Raw genomic sequence first — 19,074 nt, 5'->3', positions numbered from 1 at the left:
AAATTGTTTTTTAGACAAAAAAAGATACTTTGTCCCATTAGACTAATCCCAAAGTGTAATTGTCTCATTAGGCTAATACTTTCATAATTGCCTATTATATCCCTTAATTAACTTACTAATTTTTTAAAAAAATAATTTAGTTAATTATATATGTTAAAAAATAAAGAAATTAAATAGGAAAGGGGGAAAATTCCCAAATTTTAAACCTATTTTTGTTTGACAAATTTTTGTGTGCAAATTCCCAAATAACAATTTTGTTTTTCATTGGTGCAAAAAATTCAATTTTTTCAAAAAAGATAACATAATATTTCTAAATATTTTCATAAATGCATTTTCCATAGTTCCGGAACTGTTCATACTCATCCGTAAAATATGCATTATACTATGTGTTGAATATAGTTAACCTGTTTGAAATTAGTTTCTACAGGTTTTCAATTTTGAGTAATTTGTAGATTGTTGGTTCTACATATTTTAGAAAAATAGGCAAAACGCAGAATGTGTATTTTAAATATTTTTATATTACTGTTACTTGAATAAAACAATACTACTGTTATTGCATTTTCTTGAAAATAAGTACTCTCTCCGTTCCCGAAAGTAAATTTTTATAGAGTTTATTCTTGTTTTATAAAAATAGATTTTCTATATTTTTAAGATATTTTTTTATATTTTAAAAAAACATTAATTGCAAAATTTGAAATGAATTAATTTTATTAGTGGATAATCATTGGAAAGTGTATTGAAAAATAAATTATAAATATTTTATGTTTTTAATAAATTTGAAAACTTTAGAAAATCTTAGTTTGGAGTAGTATATAATTTTGAATAATCTCCAAAAATGTGGGGAATTTCGGGTCACACGTTCTCCATCGTTGCACTTTTCACTCATCACCCCTCAAAAGTCTCTTCTTCTAAGAGAAATCAACAGAATGAGATAAACAGAAATAAAAAAAAATGTCAGACAGGAATCCGGAATCCTCAAACTTGAACGCGCTAAACACGGACGTCACGGAATCAATCCTGTCCCTCCTCCCGATCCCATCGCTCGTCCGCTTCTCCACCGTCTCCAAGCTCTGGCGCTCAATCATCACCTCCCTCCCTCCTTCCCCTTCCTCTTCCCCATGGCTCTTCCTCTTCGGCATCCACAACACCTCCTCCTTCCACAACCAATCCTTCGCCTTCGACCCCCTCTCCCACTCCTGGCTCCGCCTCCCCTTCCCCTCCCTCCCTTCCCTCCACCTCGTCGGCTCCGATCGCTTCCTCTTCTCCACCGCTCCCAGATTCTCCTTCTCCCCCATCCTCAACCCTCACTGGCGTCCCACCTCCCCTCTCCGTTTCCCCCGAATCAACCCCCTCCTCGGCGTCTTCCCCTCCTCCTCCAAGCTCATCCTCGTCGGCGGTGTCGGATCCATCGGCGGCTTAGTCAACATCGACGATCGCTCTCCCGTTCAAATCTACGACTCCGCTCTCGACTCCTGGGAGCTCTGTCCTCCCCTCCCCGACGCTTTCCGATCAAACGCCCACGAAACCCTCAGCTCGGCCCTCTGCAAACGCAGCTTCTACGTCTTCGATGTCACCTCGTGCTTCATCTCCTCCTTCTCCTTGGATACTTACACGTGGAGCGACGTTCAGACGCTTAGACCCCCCGGCCTCCTCTTCGCCTTCCTCAACTCCTGTAACGACGCCCTTGTCCTCGGCGGAATGTGTTATTCGGATCGCGGCTTCTCCTTTAACCTCTGGAGAGTCGACCAAGGCTCCATGGAGTTCAGCGAGATCGCCATTATGCCTGACGCTTTGTTGTTTGGCTTGTTGGTTGATTCCGAGGATGAGGATGATGCTCACCGCTTCACGACTTTGAAATGCCTTGGCTCTGGGAATCTTGTTTATGTGTTTAACCAAGATGCTCATAAGAAGTATCCTGCTTGTGTTTGTGACATTGGTGTGGAGAATGGCAAGTGTACCTGGAGGAGTCTGCCCAATTTGCCCTCTCCTGTTAATAAGTTTCATAAGCTTGTTACTTTCTGCTCCACTCTATCCATTACCGACGTCTTCCACTCCGATGAGGCTCAGATTGGTGCTTGAGTTCCTTTTACTTATGCCAATGGTAATGATGATGATCTGTCCTCTTACTACATCATTTGATCCAACACTAGTATTGACATTTGGTGTTGTGTAGGCTTTGCTGGTTTGGTGTGGTAAAACTTTAGAAAACATTATAGTTTAGATTCTCTACGGTCAGAAAGAGATTAAGAACTGATTACATCTCAATCTTCGTGCTGCAGGTAAGCTATTTATAGTCCAAGTACCTATCTTACCATCCATGGGGTACGATTTAACTTGGATTCTTCATCCATTGATGTATTGATATTGCTTCTCTGATTACTAATGACTAATAGTCTTGTGAATTGCCAGTTACAATGTAAAGTGGAGATGAACAGAGAAGATAAATAATGGAAAGTGTATAAAGATGGGTATCCATTTATTATGGTAATCATTCATATATGTAATTAGGTGAAAACTGATTTTGTAATTCTTCGTTAATATGTTGTTGCTATGTTAACTCTTTTGTACGATTACATATAGTGTATATTTGTTTATTCCATTGTTTCTTCGTAAGACCTTTTCGGTCAAGTCAGTAATCTCAATGTTTTAAAGTGTGATCACAACACTAATTGCTAAACTCAGACAAAGAGTGGCAAAGTGTTGAAGATGGATCCAACGAAATTGATGTCAACGAATCGAAAATTTTCATGGAGATTGATGCAGAGAAAATTTGGATATATTCCAAATATTATTATTATTTATTAATAGAATAATTATTTTTATTGTTTTAAGGTTTTAATGGTTTTCCTATATTAAAATAGATTAGGTTTTCTAAGATTAGTGATTTATTATAAACTAGATCATAATCCGTGCGCATACCCGGAGCGAGTTCTTATAATAATGTTTGTTTATGAAATAATTTTAACATTCTGAAACACTACAATTTTTATCGATTATAAAATGATGAATACAAATATTGGTCTCTTAAATATATCATCGCTGTTTAAGAGTAAATGTATTACATTTCATTTTAATTATTTTTAAGACTTCATATGTACAAAAAAAATTAAGTTTTGTGGATGACACAAATTACCAAAACCAATAGGCAACATCGATTGTATAATGACGAAAGATGATTAGATTTTCTGCTCTCGATTTGTTTACTATTGACTCTGCATAAATGATTTTATTTTCTACCTCTATAAAATTGTGCTTTCATTCTCGTCTTTGTTTCATTGATATGAGTTACGTTTCTTTTTTTTAAAAACTTTTTTTATGAATTCAGTGAATTACTTAAGTGTCAATTAAAAAATGGACATCTGTAAAAATTAGTTTCACTCCATATATATATCTAAGAATAAAATTTTGAAAAAAAATCACTGGCAAACTATATTAACAGGTTAATGTTCATATCTAATATATCAAGCTGTTATAGAATATAAGTACACATTCGAAATGTAAATATTTGTCTAGTATATATTCACCAGCTCGGTCTAAAAATCATATATTTAGAACAAGAAAACAAATTACTTATTTCACCAGTTCGAGTATTATCTGAATCCGAACGGGTAATATCTGAACCAGAATGGATATCCGAAGATAACCAAACATAAGTATACTTAACTATATATTTCTAGTTTATTTCTCTCATTTTATTCAAAATACTTATATTAATGATTCTTATTCCTCAAAATTAGATAATATACATAGAATTATGGACAAAATCATTTGCTACTCACTTAAAATACATATCAATTTCTTGTTTCTTACATTAACAAAAGTTTCATCTAAAATTTCAAAACAACAATTAAATTAGTGTCTTTCTATTTTTAAGTTTTATCTCCAAACCTATTAATAGTTTAATCTTTTAAAAATTAAAAAAAACAGTTAAGTTAAAATATATTTTAAATACAAAAAACTTAAACAATGAATAATTTATTTATTTTTCTTCATAATTTGAATATCCGAACCCGGCCCAAAATATTTGAATCCGAACATAAAATACCAGAACCCGACTCGAAGTGTAGTAATACCCGAATGGGTTATATACCTTTATACTGAAATATACGATACAAACCCAAATATGTATCCCAACGCCCACCCCTATGATATATGATCATTTGCATCTTGCTTGAACCAAAAAAAGTTAAACTATTGATCACAAATTTTTTTATGTGGAACTTTTACCATTTTTAGTAATTTATAGTCGTTTTTAAGAATGTACATCCATAGTTATATTAGCTCAATGGTATAAGTGTCGTAGCCAGTGGCATCGGGAACAGTTAAGCTATTAATCAAGGCTCAATTCTTATAAATATGGCGATACAAAGGTCAAGATTGAAATTGATTTGGAAGTCTCTCCTTCGGAATTAGTTGAAGTTTGTGATCCGGTCGGGTACTCAGTTAGAATTAAGGTTGTGTACCCAAGGCTCCCGTCCAAATGTTGTAATTGAGGTAAGTTTGGACATTTCCTTAACAAATGTTTAAAGCTGTAAGTGAAGAAGAAACTTCAATCAGCAACAATATCAAAGGAAGAGTACACTGCTCAAGTCTCTACAAAATTTTCCTTAGGCAATCAAAATGTTCTAAGCTCTCCGAAAAAAACTGTGGGAGAACCATCAAAGACTATTGCTTCTTCAAAAAAAAAACATCTGGCCCTAATAAAAATATTGTGAGAAGGGCGTGATCTCAGCCCCAAGCTAGAAGTTCTAGTTCCCGTCCTACTACAGAAGTAGATAAGGATTCATCAGTTCAAAGAAGTTGAAGGGAATACGATTATTTCGGTGTTAGGTTTGTTAGAATTTAAATGCTTGGCTGGTGAAGATAACATCTCTACGGTTGCAATTATTCAGCAGACCAAAGATCAGAAAGAGAAGACTATCTCGGAGAGTCCCGACATTTATGAGTCGAGCTTGGATTTCGGATCTTATGAATGTTATCTGCCAGATGATGAAAAATCCTTTTAGTTCACAGAAATCTCAAAGAGGGAAAAGAGAGCCCAAAACCAAAGTGAGTTGTAGAATTCTTTCTCCTCAACAAAGAAGAAGATGTTAGGCTATGATATCCGCTTCTAAAGTCCCCATTTGGGTGGAAAACTCTAACTCCTCTAGAAGCAATGTCTTCCCCCTTCAATTTTTTTTTGTCATAATTTTGAAGGTGTTTAATTAGCATATTATAGGTATCAACAATTTATATAGACATCATATAGTAAGGAATTGACTAAGAAAATTTAAGTAAAAAATTGAAGTTTTCTGGAGACTCGAATCAGAAAGGAGAATGCAACTACTGTGATTCAAGTGTTTTCTCCGGGTTAGGGGTTTGATAATATCTCTTACGAAGGAGGTGTATATAGACTGTTTGGATCCGCAAAATTTCAGTAATTATTTTCAAGAAAACTCAGCATTATATGGTATGTGGCATCCTGGATCCAAAAACCAACACCACATTCACAATCATCTTTCTTTATGTATGCAACATAGAAACTTAGAGACAAGATCTTTGGGATGATCTCAAGACTATAACAAACATGCCGTTTGTTAAGAGTCGTCATTTGTTGGTGCTTGGCAATTTTAATCAAATTTTAGCCTCCAGTAAGTATTTCTCCATCAATCCTTATACATTACCTATTCATGGCATGGAGGAATTTCACGAGTTTTTGTTGGAATGCGGCTCTTTGAGGATTTGGTCTCGTGGTGTTTTATTCACCTAGACTAATAGATGTGTATAAGATCTGATAAGTTCAAATTAACCTCAAGTCAATTCTCTCAAATAAGAGGATCCGTGTAGTATTTGAGGATGAAATTCACATGGACTGAAGATCACACAATAGACTTTAGATTTCGAACTAAGCTAATTCAGAGATATGGAAACAATAAAGTAAGCACAAAGTAAATAAATCGGTTTGAGATCAAATTCGTTGGTAAGTTACTCAACTCTCGGTGAGATAATATATCAGATAACTCTATCAAAACCAATTTTCATTGCGAATTTGATGAATATAGCAAGCATTAAGTACCAATTCGATATGTTCATTAAATTCCTAGACGAACTCTCGTTGCGACTAAGAATTTAGCTCGACATGATTAGGTTCAGGTATTTATTACACTCTCGTGCCTTACAACTATCCTAAGATCAGGTTTCTAGTTAATTACTCTAGAAACAAACATTAAGATCAATCCTGGTGAAGGATATAGTAAGACTACACTAGCAATCTCTCAATTCGTCATAAACCCTAGAAAATCCATAAATCTAATAAGAAAACTACTCAGACATAATCATGCTAGGCATAACGATAATCTGAATAAATTTCATAGATAGAGTAAGTAATACTGGAGTTTCAATTGATCTCTAAAGGAGTTCTCTGATTTTCTCTCCAAAACTTCTAAGAACAAAATAAAGTGTAGCCTAAACAGTGCTTAAAAAAATGCTAAATATAGGTTAAAATACGTTATAGGTTTCTTTACAAATACTGAAAACTTCTAGGCCAAAGTGTAATTCACGAGACTTGTGTCAAATTTCTTGAACATCATGGGTGTCAAGCGACACCAAGGATGATGTCAAGTGACACACTCTCCATAAAACGACTCCGACTTCAACTTCTCAGCTTGAGTTCTTTAAATGCTCCAAATAGCTTCATAATTTCCAAAATGTACAAGAACCTGTAAAGATCCTATAATAGGCTTAAAAATTAATATAAAGACTCTAAAATTGAACTTATACCGTGGTTAGAATACATAAACCAAGGTATATCAAGATCCACTTCTGAAAAAGTTGGGTAGAGCTTTGGGGAATGAAATCTAGAGAGCCTACTATGATGATGTTTTAGCTAACTTTGAGCCACCAAGTGATTCAGACCATGCATCATGCCTCATTGATCTAGAATCAGATTATGAAAGACGGAAAGTCAGCTTTTAGTATATCTCATTTATCTATGCATTCCTGGTTTTCTTCAGATATTAAGGAAGCATAGGATAAGGATATATTTGTGGGTTCTATATATTCTCGCTTGAACAGAAACTAAACAATGCGAAGTCAGCCTGCAAGAAACTGAACCGGAAGGTTTTGTCAATATTCAACAGAAGTTCAAAGGTGATATGGCTTCGTTACACGAGATTCAGGACGAGCTGCTCATTACAACTTTTGTTGCACTATTTAAAGTATAATTTGTTCCTAAAAAGAAATTAGAGACTATTTTCCAGAGCTTAAGCGATATTCTGCAAAAGGAAATTGAGAATCCGAAATAGAAAATCCATTGTTATATAAGAGATATGAAAATACAAAGTTCTATCACAACTCAGTCATTTCCTATCAAGCTCGCAATGCTGTTACATACCTTATTGACGACCAAGAAAATCAAGTACATAAAGGCATTGAAATCAAAGGGTTGGCGATAAGCTATTATCAAAAACTCTTGGGAGAAGAGAACAATGAAGTAGTGTCACTTTCGGTTTAGGTGCTTCGTAAAATATTCCATTTCAATGTTCAGACAGTGTTGCTGCCACTCTAACCTCAGTTCCAACAAATGAAGAGATTAGAACAGTCACTTTCAGTTTCCCTAAGAGTAAAGCCCCTGGACCTGACGGGGTTTCTGCTGAATTCTTCTGGGAAGCGTGGTTATTCAACAATTGCAGCAATCAAAGAACTTTTTTTCGAATGGCAGAATGTTACGCATATTTAATGTCACTGCAATTTGTCTGATTCCCAAGATCACATGAGCAGATTCACTTGGATAATTAGGACTAATATCTCTTTGTATTGCGGTCTACAAAGTTTCAGCTCGGATCCTAAAGAATAGACTGTCCATCATACCAGAGGCTGTTCAGTTGAATCAAGTGGGTTTGTGAAGGGCTGTATATTGTGAAAAAATTTCCTTCCCGCGTCTAAGCTAGTCACTACAAGAAAACACAATTTTAACGACGAAAAATAACGAGGAAAAAAGTCCTCGTAAATTTACGTCCTATTTTCGAGTACCTTACGAGGAAAAAATAAACCAACGTAATATCGTCGTAAATTAACGACAATAAAATTTCGTTATAAAACCGACACAACTTAACGTGGTTTTTACGAGGAAACAAGGATTCGTCGTAGAGTAGACGTAAATACAACGAGGACTTTACGACGAAATATTTTACATCTATTTAGCGTCGATATCTCGAGTGCACCAATTTTTTAGTTTTAAACACATTTTTTTGTTTCGGCTAGCTAACTATATTTCCTCGTAAATTCCTAGGAAAAGTTCTCCTACCAGTTTCGAAAATTTTCTATAAATATGGGGTTTGTATTTCATTTGAAACACACCAAAAAGAAGAAAAAAACTAAAAACGTGAAAGAAAAAAAATGTCGGGTGATGGGAATATATTGAGTTGCGGAGGTGAATATATATGCTGAGAGATACTAACCGGAGAGTGACGAAAGAATATCTCGAAGGGCTAGAGACATTTATGCATCAAGCATATTCTACACCGCTCGCCCATGAAAAGAGTAAGATGTTATGTCCTTGTCGGAAATGCAACAATTCAAAATTAGCAACTCGTGAAAATGTATGGAAGCATTTAATAAATAGAAGTTTCACGTAACATTACTATATCTGGTTTCAACATGGAGAAGGTTATAATTATGGGAATGAAGCTAGTAGTAATAATAGCAATTTTCAAGATGAACCGGTTGATCATTTGCATAACGAACATAGTTACCATCATGAGGAGCATATGATAGATTATGATAAGGTTCATGATATGGTAGCTGATGCATTTGTAGCTCATGATGAAGTTGAAGAACCTAACATAGATGCAAAAAGGTTTTATGAAATGTTAGATGCTGCGAATCAGCCAATTTACAGTGGTTGTAGAGAAGATCTCTCTAAATTATCGTTGGCTGCTCGAATGATGAATATTAAAACTGATCACAATCTACTTGAAAGTTGAATGGATTCATGAGCAGACTTGTTTAAAGAGTATTGCCAGAAGAAAATGTGTCTGCTGATTCTTATTATGAGATTCAGAAACTAGTTTATAGTCTTGGGTTGCCTTCATAGATGATAGATGTTTGCGTCGACAATTGCATGATCTACTGGGAGGTGATGAGAAGTTAGAAGAATGTCGATTCTGCAAGAAGCCACGATTCATGACGAGGGCGTAATACGGTACCGTACCAAAGGATGTGGTAAATACCAATTACAGACAGATTGAAAAGTTTGTACCAATCTGAGCAGACTGCTGGAGGGATGAGATAGCATGCCGAGCATACTCAGACGGATGGTGAGATGACTCATCCACCAGATGCAAGAGCCTGGAAACATTTTAACAAAGTACATCCAAAATTCGCTAGCAATAGCCGAAATGTGTCTTGGATTATGCACAGATGGATTTAGTCCATTTGGAATGTCAAGGAAACAATATTCATTGTGACCAGTTTTTCTTACGCCATACAACCTGCCACCGGAGATGTGTATGCAAGAGGAGTTTTTATTCTTGACCATATTAATACCTGGTCTGAAACATCCAAAAACGTCTCTTATGTTGTTCTACAACCACTGATAAAAGAGTTGAAAGATTTGTGGTCAACAGGGGTGAAGACGTATGATTTCTCAACGAAGACAAATTTTACGATGTGTACGATGCTTTTGTGGACCATAAGTGACTTTCCTGCCTATGTGATGTTGTCTGGATGGACTACACATGATAGATTATCTTGTCTATATTGTAATTAAATGACAGATGCGTTTCAACTGAAGAATGGTAAGAAGACAAGTTGGTTCAATTGTCACCGTCAATTTCTTCCCGTTTGCCATCCGTACCGAATAAACAAGAAATTGTTCAGGCAAAAAAGGATTGTGAGAGACACTCCTCCTCCATATTTAACTGGAGAAGAAATTGAAGCGCGAATCGATTACTACGGAGCTAAAGAAACAATTCGATGTGGTGGTAATTGGCATGTTCCTGGTAATATGCCTGATTTTGACGGAGTTCAGCACAACTGGCACAAAAAGGGTATATCTTGGGAGTTGCCATATTGGAAGGATCTTCTTTTGCGCCACAACCTCGATGTGAATACAATATTAAATGTCCCAGGGAAGACAAAAGACATCAAAAAAACGAGGTTGGACTTTCCTGCTATTTGCTCAAGAAGCGAGTTACATATAAAAAACAATGGACAAGTTCCCGTTCCGATATTCAAATTTTCTTCCAAACAAAATTCGGTGTTGTTCAACTGGGTGGCATCAGAAGTGAAGTCCCCCGATGGGTATGTGTCAAATATCTCTAGATGTGTTGAAAGGGTCAAAAGTTCTCCGGGATGAAGAGTCATGATTGTCATGTTTTTATGCAACGACTACTTCCCTTTGCATTTGCGGAGCTACTTCCAACAAATGTACATGAAGCCACTTGCAGGTAATATATTACGCATTAATTTCTTTATTGCTCTATAAGATGCAAAAATAAATAATATGACTAAATGTGTTTAATTGGAATATACAAGGTATTGAAGCATTTTTCAGGGATCTGAGCACACGCACTCTTAAAGAGGATGCGTAGAACAACTTCATGAGAACATTCTCATCTTACTGTGCAACTTGGAGAAGATATTTCCTCCAACATATTTTGATGTCATGGAGCATCTAGCTGTCCACCTCCAGTATGAGGCAATGCTTCGTGGACCTGTACAATACAGATGAATGTATCTGTAACGATGCGGTTTCTTTAAACCAGATTTAGAAATTTGTTTGATTAATTATTCTCTAAACCAAACCATTTGAAATAAACCAAAGAGATTTATAAGTCGTATACATCTCCATCTTTGGCGAAACCTAGCCGCACACCTCCAATTAAACCATTGTTCACCTCCAAAATCTGATGCACCGCGATGCCACCACCGGCTCTTCCCGTTGTCTTGGAGCCATCACGCCATGTCAGAGAGAGAGCCTCGTCATCACTAGTCAAACGTCTCACGTGTTGTTGTCTCGCACCGAACTCGAGAGATGTATATATGATGTGAGGAGGAGGCGAACAAAGACGGAGCCACCGTCTCACCACCGCCGCACCGATCAGATCCACACTGTTGTTAGTCGCAAGCCATTGGAGGAGGCAGTCATGTCACCGGAGAGTCGTGATAGCCGGAGATCGTACCAGCCACCGTCATCAACCGTTATCTAGCTAAGTGTTGCCTCCTTTGTTACTTGTGCCACAAGTAACGTATATACCACAAACCTTAAACGTGTCTTTGCATGTGTTTAGGTGTAGTGAATCTTATGCCAACCTGGAGTTACTTGCCCATCATTTTAAAATAAGGCGTACAAAGATTTATGGAACACGTTTCGCTCAACACCATGATTAGGAAGGAATCTTTTAAAGTGATGTTAGGCGAGATCGTTCCCGAGCTTTTCATGAGCTATATCCAATATTTGCTAAGGTGAGGGTCTTTTCCCGAGCTTCTCTTACACGGCTTAGGACCTCGAATAAGTATAATTTATTTCTAATGTGTTTCCGTCTGCGTGAAATTGAGTCTGTCATTGTTTGCTTAGTTTTAGGTTCTTTGCTTAACCGAAACTAGGGTGTTAGAGGGTTCAACAATGTTTGTTCATTTATAATTGATAATATATATATATATATATATATAGTATATTGATGTGATTTGGATGATAGCCGACCATGGGGGTATCGGCTGGAGACAGTACATTGGGTGTGGTGTTTGCTGCGGCACAGCGTAGTCGACCTGTTGTGCCAAGGCGTGGAGGTCGATAAATCATCTACGGGCGTGTGTTACCGAGCACATATTCGGTGGTGTTTTGGCCTGTTAGTGGGCACTTTGTTTGATCTCTGGGTACTTTAGGTACCGTGTTTGCAACGTGTTAAGATTAAATTATATTTATTCGGAGTGCTCTGTCCGGGTCCATGGACTTCGGGTTTAGTATCCCATACCTCATTGAGTGACTTTCCCGTTACTCACCCCTCTTTCTTCCCATTTCAGGTGAGACTGACGAGTATATGATATTTGGACGGATTGGTGCTACTGGACTTTTTATTCAGATTTTTATTTGGGCTTTGGGTGAGTGTAATTGGGTATATGGGATTTTATTATATGATATATATTTGGTGGCCCACTTTCTCTGGATTGGAGGTGACGGGTGTCACAATTTGGTATCAGAGCGGAGTTCCGTCCCGGTTCCGTCCCGGGATGGCGATTAGGAGATTCGGTTTTCTACGTTTTTTTAGTATAAAATAATATATATATATATATATATATATATATATATAATAAAAAAAATGTTTGCGAAGTTCTTTAGCATCATTCTGTCCAGTAATTATTAACTCAATTGTCTCTTTATATGACGATGAGTAAAATCATCGTCATTCATTCTTCGACTAACAAGATTCTAGCGAGATGTTCAGTAATAGATGTGTGATGTCTCAGTTCGTCAGTTTTCTCAGGAGTTATCAGTTTCTTTGGTCATGATTCTGAGATTATCCAGGAGTGGATATGTGACGTTTCCGCTTCCACCCTATTTCAACCAATCATTCCACGAGTTATTGTTACTGGAGATTACTTGATATGAGGTGTGAGCCATTGGTTGGCAGGTGTTGTTTTTGTGTACGAGTATGTTGACTATTTTGGAGGTATGTTCAGTTTGTAAACTCGTGGGGATCTCTTTTGAATCGGGGTGTAGCAGCTTGCGTTGTGTTGATATTGGAGTTACACTTGGTTTTGTTTGCCAGTTTTTGGCATTGCTGATTGTTTCAGAAATGTGTTAGTTCAAACAGCTGACATGGGATGTGGGAGCTATTTATATTCATCGCAATGTACCAGTTATGCTCGGAGGACTGACTTGTTCGGAGACTCTTCAGAGATGGAGCTACGTTTTTACGATGTCACCCATGGGATGGATTGGCTACCACGATATCGAGTAGAGTTGGATTGCCCGAAGACAAGAGCTGATATTGCTGGAGCTGATGAGAATTTTTATTGCATGTATGCTACATGCTGAGGAGTTAATGGATATAAGATCATATGGATTTTCATCAAACATTTTGATAGTTAAAATGATGGACAGCATGAGCTGCAGGATCTTCCAATTATTGCAGACTATGAGGATGTAATTGTGGTCTTTGGAACGACCACCACCAGACACATGAGACGTTCTTACTATTGAGTTGAAACCAAGGACAACACTTGTTTTACGAGTTCTACACCAATTAGCAGCAGCTGAGATGATCGAGCTGAAAGAGCATATGGAAGATTCACCAGACATGGGTTTTATCAGACCGAGTACTTCACCGTGGGGAGCATCATTATTTTTGTAAAGAAGAAAGATGGACGTTTCAAAATTTTATGACTACAGAGATCTGAACAAAGGGATCCTTAAGGATAAGTATCTCTTCCGCGTATTGATGGTTGTTGGATTACCTACAAGAGGTTCATAGTTCTTGTAGATTGACTTGGCATCAGGATACCATCAGATTGTTATAACTGAGGAGTTTATATGGATGTGGGTTTTTGTATATGTTATGGATATTATGAGTTGTGGTGATACTATTTAGTTTGATGAATGCACCGTTAGCATTCGTGAAGCTTATGAATGATGTTTTCATGAACACTTGGATAAGTGCGCAATTGTATTCATCGCCGACATCCTGATTTATTCTTGGAGCAAAGAGGAGCATGTTGAGCAGTTACGGATCGTGTTAGATTAGCTTGGAGAGCATAAATTGGTTGCTAACGGAGTAGGTGTAATTTCTGGAAAAGGAAAAAGAAAATTGAATTTTTAGATCACGTGTTTCAGAAGCAGGAGTTGCTGTTTATTCAGAAAAAATTTATTACAAGTTCAGAATGGCCGACACCTAAGAGGTGCATAGATCTGAAGTGTTACTACTATTGGTCTAGAGTGAAAAAAAAAAAAAGAAAGAGAAAAAGATGTAGCTACATTGTGTCTCCATGTCAGACTTATCAAATGGTTAAAACAGAACATCAAAATTATTTATGGGATTATTACACAATCTACTTCTTCCAGATTGGAAATGAGATATGTTGATTATGGGCTTACTAACTGGAGTACCGGAGTCAAGTTTCATGAAGAATAATATATGAGCGATCATGGACCGTATCACTAAGTTAAAATCTAGAGGACATACCCTTGACTTAGTGCTTAGCTCGCGAGGAAAAATAATATTTTTTTTTTTGAGTAAATTATGTACCGCCGAAATAGTTCATGTACAGTAAAAGTTATTACTCGAACATTCAGATATCACCTTACGAAGCTCTTTATGGAAGATAATTTGCACACATACTATGATGGACCAAAGTGGGAAAGCACTCTAACGTATAGCAACCAATCGTTTAAAGGACGTTGAAGCAAATAGAAATGCTCAAGAACTAAAGGAAGCATACGGCAACAAAAAAAAAAATTGTATGCACTCATCGGGTCTGTGGAGATTACAAATCGACAAGTCGAAGCAGTTAAGAAAATGATGACCTTATTGATCAAAGTTCAATAAGAAAGAAATAAGATCCAGGAGGAAATCTGAGAGACCGAGTCGAAGATGAAGATTGAATATTGAAATTTTATTTTGGAGAATAAAACTAGCTGGCAAGTATAGAGACTTGAATTCGAGGACGAATTCCTTGTTAGTGGGGAAGAATTATAACGACCCGGTTTCTCTAAACCAGATTTAGAAATTTTTTTGATTAATTATTCTCTAAACCAAACCATTTGAAATAAACCAAAGAGATATATGTCGTATACATCTCCATCTTTGACGAAACCTAGCCGCACACCTCCAATTAAACCATTGTTCACCTCCAAAATCTGATGCACCGCGATGCCACCACCGGCTCTTCCCGTTGTCTTGGAGCCATCACGCCATGTCAGAGAGAGAGCCTCGTCATCACTGGTCAAACGTCTCACGTGTTGTTGTCTCGCACCGAACTCGAGAGATGTATATATGATGTGAGGAGGAGGCGCACAAAGACGGAGCCACCGTCTCACCACCACCGCACCGATCAGATCCACACTGTTGTTAGTCGCAAGCCATTGGAGGAGGCAGTCATGTCACCGGAGAGTCGTGATAGCCGGAGATCGTACCAGCCACCGTCATCAACCGTTATCTAGCTAAGTGTTGCCTCCTTTGTTACTTGTGCCACAAGTAACGTATATACCACAAACCTTAAACGTGTCTTTGCATGTGTTTAGGTGTAGTGAATCTTATGCCAACCTGGAGTTACTTGCCCATCATTTTAAAATAAGGCGTACAAAGATTTATGGAACATGTTTCGCTCAACACCATGATTAGGAAGGAATCTTTTAAAGTGATGTTAGGCGAGATCGTTCCCGAGCTTTTCATGAGCTATATCCAATATTTGCTAAGGTGAGGGTCTTTTCCCGAGTTTCTCTTACACGGCTTAGGACCTCGAATAAATATAATTTATTTCTAATGTGTTTCCGTCTGCGTGAAATTGAGTCTGTCATTGTTTGTTTAGTTTTAGGTTCTTTGCTTAACCGGAACTAGGGTGTTAGAAGGTTCAGCAATGTTTGTTCATTTATAATTGATAATATATATATAGTATGTTGATGTGATTTGGATGATAGCCGACCATGGGGGTATCGGCTGGAGACAGTACATTGGGTGTGGTGTTTGCTGCGGCACAGCGTAGTCGACCTGTTGTGCCAAGGCGTGGAGGTCGATAAATCGTCTACGGGCGTGTGTTACCGAGCACATATTCGGTGGTGTTTTGGCCTGATAGTGGGCACTTTGTTTGATCTCTGGGTACTTTAGGTACCGTGTTTGCAACGTGTTAGGATTAAATTATATTTATTCGGAGTGCTCTGTCCGGGTCCATGGACTTCGGATTTAGTATCCCATACCTCATTGAGTGACTTCCCCGTTACTCACCCCTCTTTCTTCCCATTTCAGGTGAGACTGACGAGAATATGATATTTGGACGGATTGGTGCTACTGGACTTTTTATTCGGATTTTTATTTGGGCTTTGGGTGAGTGTAATTGGGTATATGGGATTTTATTATATGGGATATATTTGGTGGTCTGCTTTCTCTGGATTGGAGGTGACGGGTGTCACAGTATCAGTATGAGCGGGCTATAAAATATTTGAAAGGAAATGCAAAAAACCTCGCCAAAGTTGAAGGTTCTATAATTGATGGAAGTTTGACGGGAAAAATATCTCACTCTTCACATCGTACTACTTTACACCAAAAGTACGTACCCGGAAAAGAGCTCCAAGAAGATATGATGATGGTGGTGTCGCACCAACATATGCAGTTGTTGGTGTTCCAGACATCTTTTGCCCGATTGGGCGATTCGGTAGGAAATTGAAAGAGGTTTTGTGGTCGAATGATAAAGACGATCATAGTGAACCCACTTATATTCTACTCAATTGCGAGGATCCATTGATGCATTGTTTTGAAAGGTAACATATATTGAAACTTCTAAAAATATATATGTGTAAATTATATAAATTTCAAATGATTAATTAAAAGAAAATATGAATTCACAGTCTATTTGCTTTTCAAGTTGAAGAAATAATCCCAGGTATATCCAAAATTGAGATAGACAGAAGGAAAAATCAACACTTTATTAAGTGGTTGAAAAAGTCAGGTATTAACCCAATTTTGTAAGTTCACATACATGATATGTATTCGCCGTTAGTATGATTAATTAATTTCAACGTTCGCTTTATTTTGGTTGATTATGACGATCCAGATTACCCCACATGGTTTCATGAATTAGTTCAAGGTCCAGTTGTAAAGGTCACCACATCACCGATGTATTTCATTCGAGGTTTTACTTTTCATATATATGAGTATGGTAGACAGGAGGCGACAAGTAATTATGGAAAATGTGTGAAAGGCGAAACAGATTTCTACGGGATCTTGCAGGAGATTATTAAAGTGGAATTCTCAGGGTTATTGAAGCTGAAATCTGTCATCTTCAAATGTGACTAGTTTGACCCCGTCGTCAACAAAGGTGTTCGATTTAACAAATTCGGTGTAGTTGATATCAATGGTGGACAACAGTACAACAAATTCGACCCTTTCATATTAGTTTCGCAAGCAGGCCAAGTCAACTTCCTTCCATACCCTCGGATGAGAGAATCAGGAATCAATTGGTTTGCCGTTATCAAAGTTACACCTCGTGGACAAATAATAGTGGAGAAGATCAACCATTGCAAGAAGAACACATCAATGAAGTCAAGGAACCTGAACAACAAACTGATGACATCCTTCTTATTGATCTGATTAATCGTGAGTATGAAGATCTTCCCGACGATACGACGAACGAAGCTGTTTAAGACGAGTTTAAATAAAATGATGATGTTTCTAGTGATGACGAGAATGTCAATGATGTATCCGAATGATGATGTAATTTTCTTTAATATGATTTACTTTGAGACATAATGCAAGTGTTTAGTTTGTTTAATCATGAAAATTAAATTATATAATTTTATTTTGTGTCAGGCAATTGGGGGTTTGGGGTTTAGAAAGAAGAGATTGAGTGATGAAGTTAAGGAACTTGGGGTTTGGGGGTTTCGGGTTATAGGGATTTGCATATCTTCCTCGTAAAACCCTCGTAAAAAAACATGGGCCTTGTTATTTCCTCGTAAAATAACGAGGACTTTACGACGAAATTGAATAACACTTCGTCGTAAAATACTCGTAAAAAGAAAACGCGGGCCTTGTTATTTCCCCGTAACAAGAACACGGACCTTGTTATTTCTTCGTAACAAAAATGCAGGCCTTGTTATTTCCTCAATAATTAACGAGGATTTTACGTCTGCAACTACTTCTATAAGTAAGCACCCTCCCCCTCCCATTCTAAACTTGCACAAAAAAAAACTAATCAATAGTTTAAGAAAACCTGAAGGGAGTGCACGCTCACTAGAACAGTGATCAGTTTCAAATGTTATTTGGAATTGATATTGACTGTTCCGGTGCCGGTGTCTTCCTTCAGGTTTTTATTTGTATATTCAAAAACACTTCGTCGTAAAATACTCGTAAAAAAAAAACGCGGGCCTTTTTATTTCCTCTTGGATAAAAATAATATTTACAAGTCAAAGTACCCAAAAATGAATTAATAGAATATTTTTTATCCAAAATAATAAAATTATCTGACTTATACAATTTTTTTATCTGAAAACCCATTTTTTTTATATTTAATGTGAAACCCATTTTTTTATTTTTTAACCCAAATTAACCAAAAATCAAAACCAAACCAAAACTGAATAGGATCCGATATTACTTTGGGTATAAGTCTGCTCGACTTTGATATCCGAACTGAACCAAACCGGAGAACCAAAATGGAACCGGAGAACCAAAATGGAACTGAACCAAGAACTGAATGCCGACGGCTAGCTATGGTAATTAATTTTAAGATGGTTTACGTTGATTGTTTGGTAATGTTTGGTAATGATCTTGAGAGATGTTTGTGAATAGAGAGATGAAAATTAGGAATTTAAGAAAGATGAACTGGAACTTTTCGTGTTTAGATTAGGTTTTTCGTTTTATCAAAACGACATTGATTGGTGATTTAACTTCTGTCAAACAAATTAATGGAAGATTAATTAGAGTGTTAAAAAGGCTTGGTCAACAATTGTTTCAGGTTTTTTCTTATTTGACTAAGAGTTCAGGAATTAAATCGTCTGTTTTCGAGTTCAAAGTTTTTTCTGAATTATTTTTTTTGAAAGTTTAGGACTAAAAGGTCATTTTTCTCTATTATATATTAGTAGGAGTTAATGGTTGTTGTATTTTTATGGATTTGAAAATCTGAACTAAATCTAGTGTTATTGGTTCTATGATTTTAAAATCTGTATTAAAATCATGTGTTATTGGTTTACTGATTCATAAATTCTATATCAAATCAAGTGTTATTCAATCGCACTGATTTACTAACATATTTGATTTTATAATAGATTTGAATGGATTTGCTTGGATTTTTCTGTTAAAAATACAAAGACTCAAATCCGAGGGAAAACCTTCGGATTTGTATATTTTGCTTGGATTTATAAATACTATATGGATTTCTAAATCAATC

General features: G+C 36.8%; 1 protein-coding gene across 11 annotated transcripts; it reads left to right on the top strand.

Annotated features, from left to right (window-relative positions):
* The first annotated feature begins 822 nt into the window (after window positions 1–822).
* Window positions 823–17,143, top strand: LOC103828605 (F-box/kelch-repeat protein At3g24760). 11 transcript variants are annotated; one of them, XM_018652713.2, is made up of 4 exons: window positions 823–2,101; window positions 2,174–2,192; window positions 2,280–2,322; window positions 2,394–14,333. In XM_018652713.2, the coding sequence occupies exon 1, from the start codon at window positions 952–954 to the stop codon at window positions 2,077–2,079; it is 1,128 nt and encodes a 375-aa protein (XP_018508229.1). In that variant the 5' UTR covers window positions 823–951; the 3' UTR covers window positions 2,080–2,101; window positions 2,174–2,192; window positions 2,280–2,322; window positions 2,394–14,333. The 11 variants fall into 11 exon arrangements, with proteins under 11 accessions (XP_018508229.1, XP_018508226.1, XP_009102469.1 ...); XM_018652710.2 differs by having other exon boundaries at window positions 2,410–2,636; XM_009104221.3 differs by lacking the exon at window positions 2,280–2,322 and having other exon boundaries at window positions 2,174–2,279; window positions 2,410–14,333.
* The last annotated feature ends 1,931 nt before the right edge of the window (window positions 17,144–19,074 follow it).

The sequence above is a fragment of the Brassica rapa genome, chromosome A07 (genome assembly GCF_000309985.2).
Source record: "Brassica rapa cultivar Chiifu-401-42 chromosome A07, CAAS_Brap_v3.01, whole genome shotgun sequence".
Taxonomy (NCBI): Eukaryota; Viridiplantae; Streptophyta; class Magnoliopsida; order Brassicales; family Brassicaceae; genus Brassica; species Brassica rapa.
The sequence above is the reverse complement of the archived record's forward strand: the minus strand, read 5'-3'. Positions and strand labels throughout refer to the sequence as shown.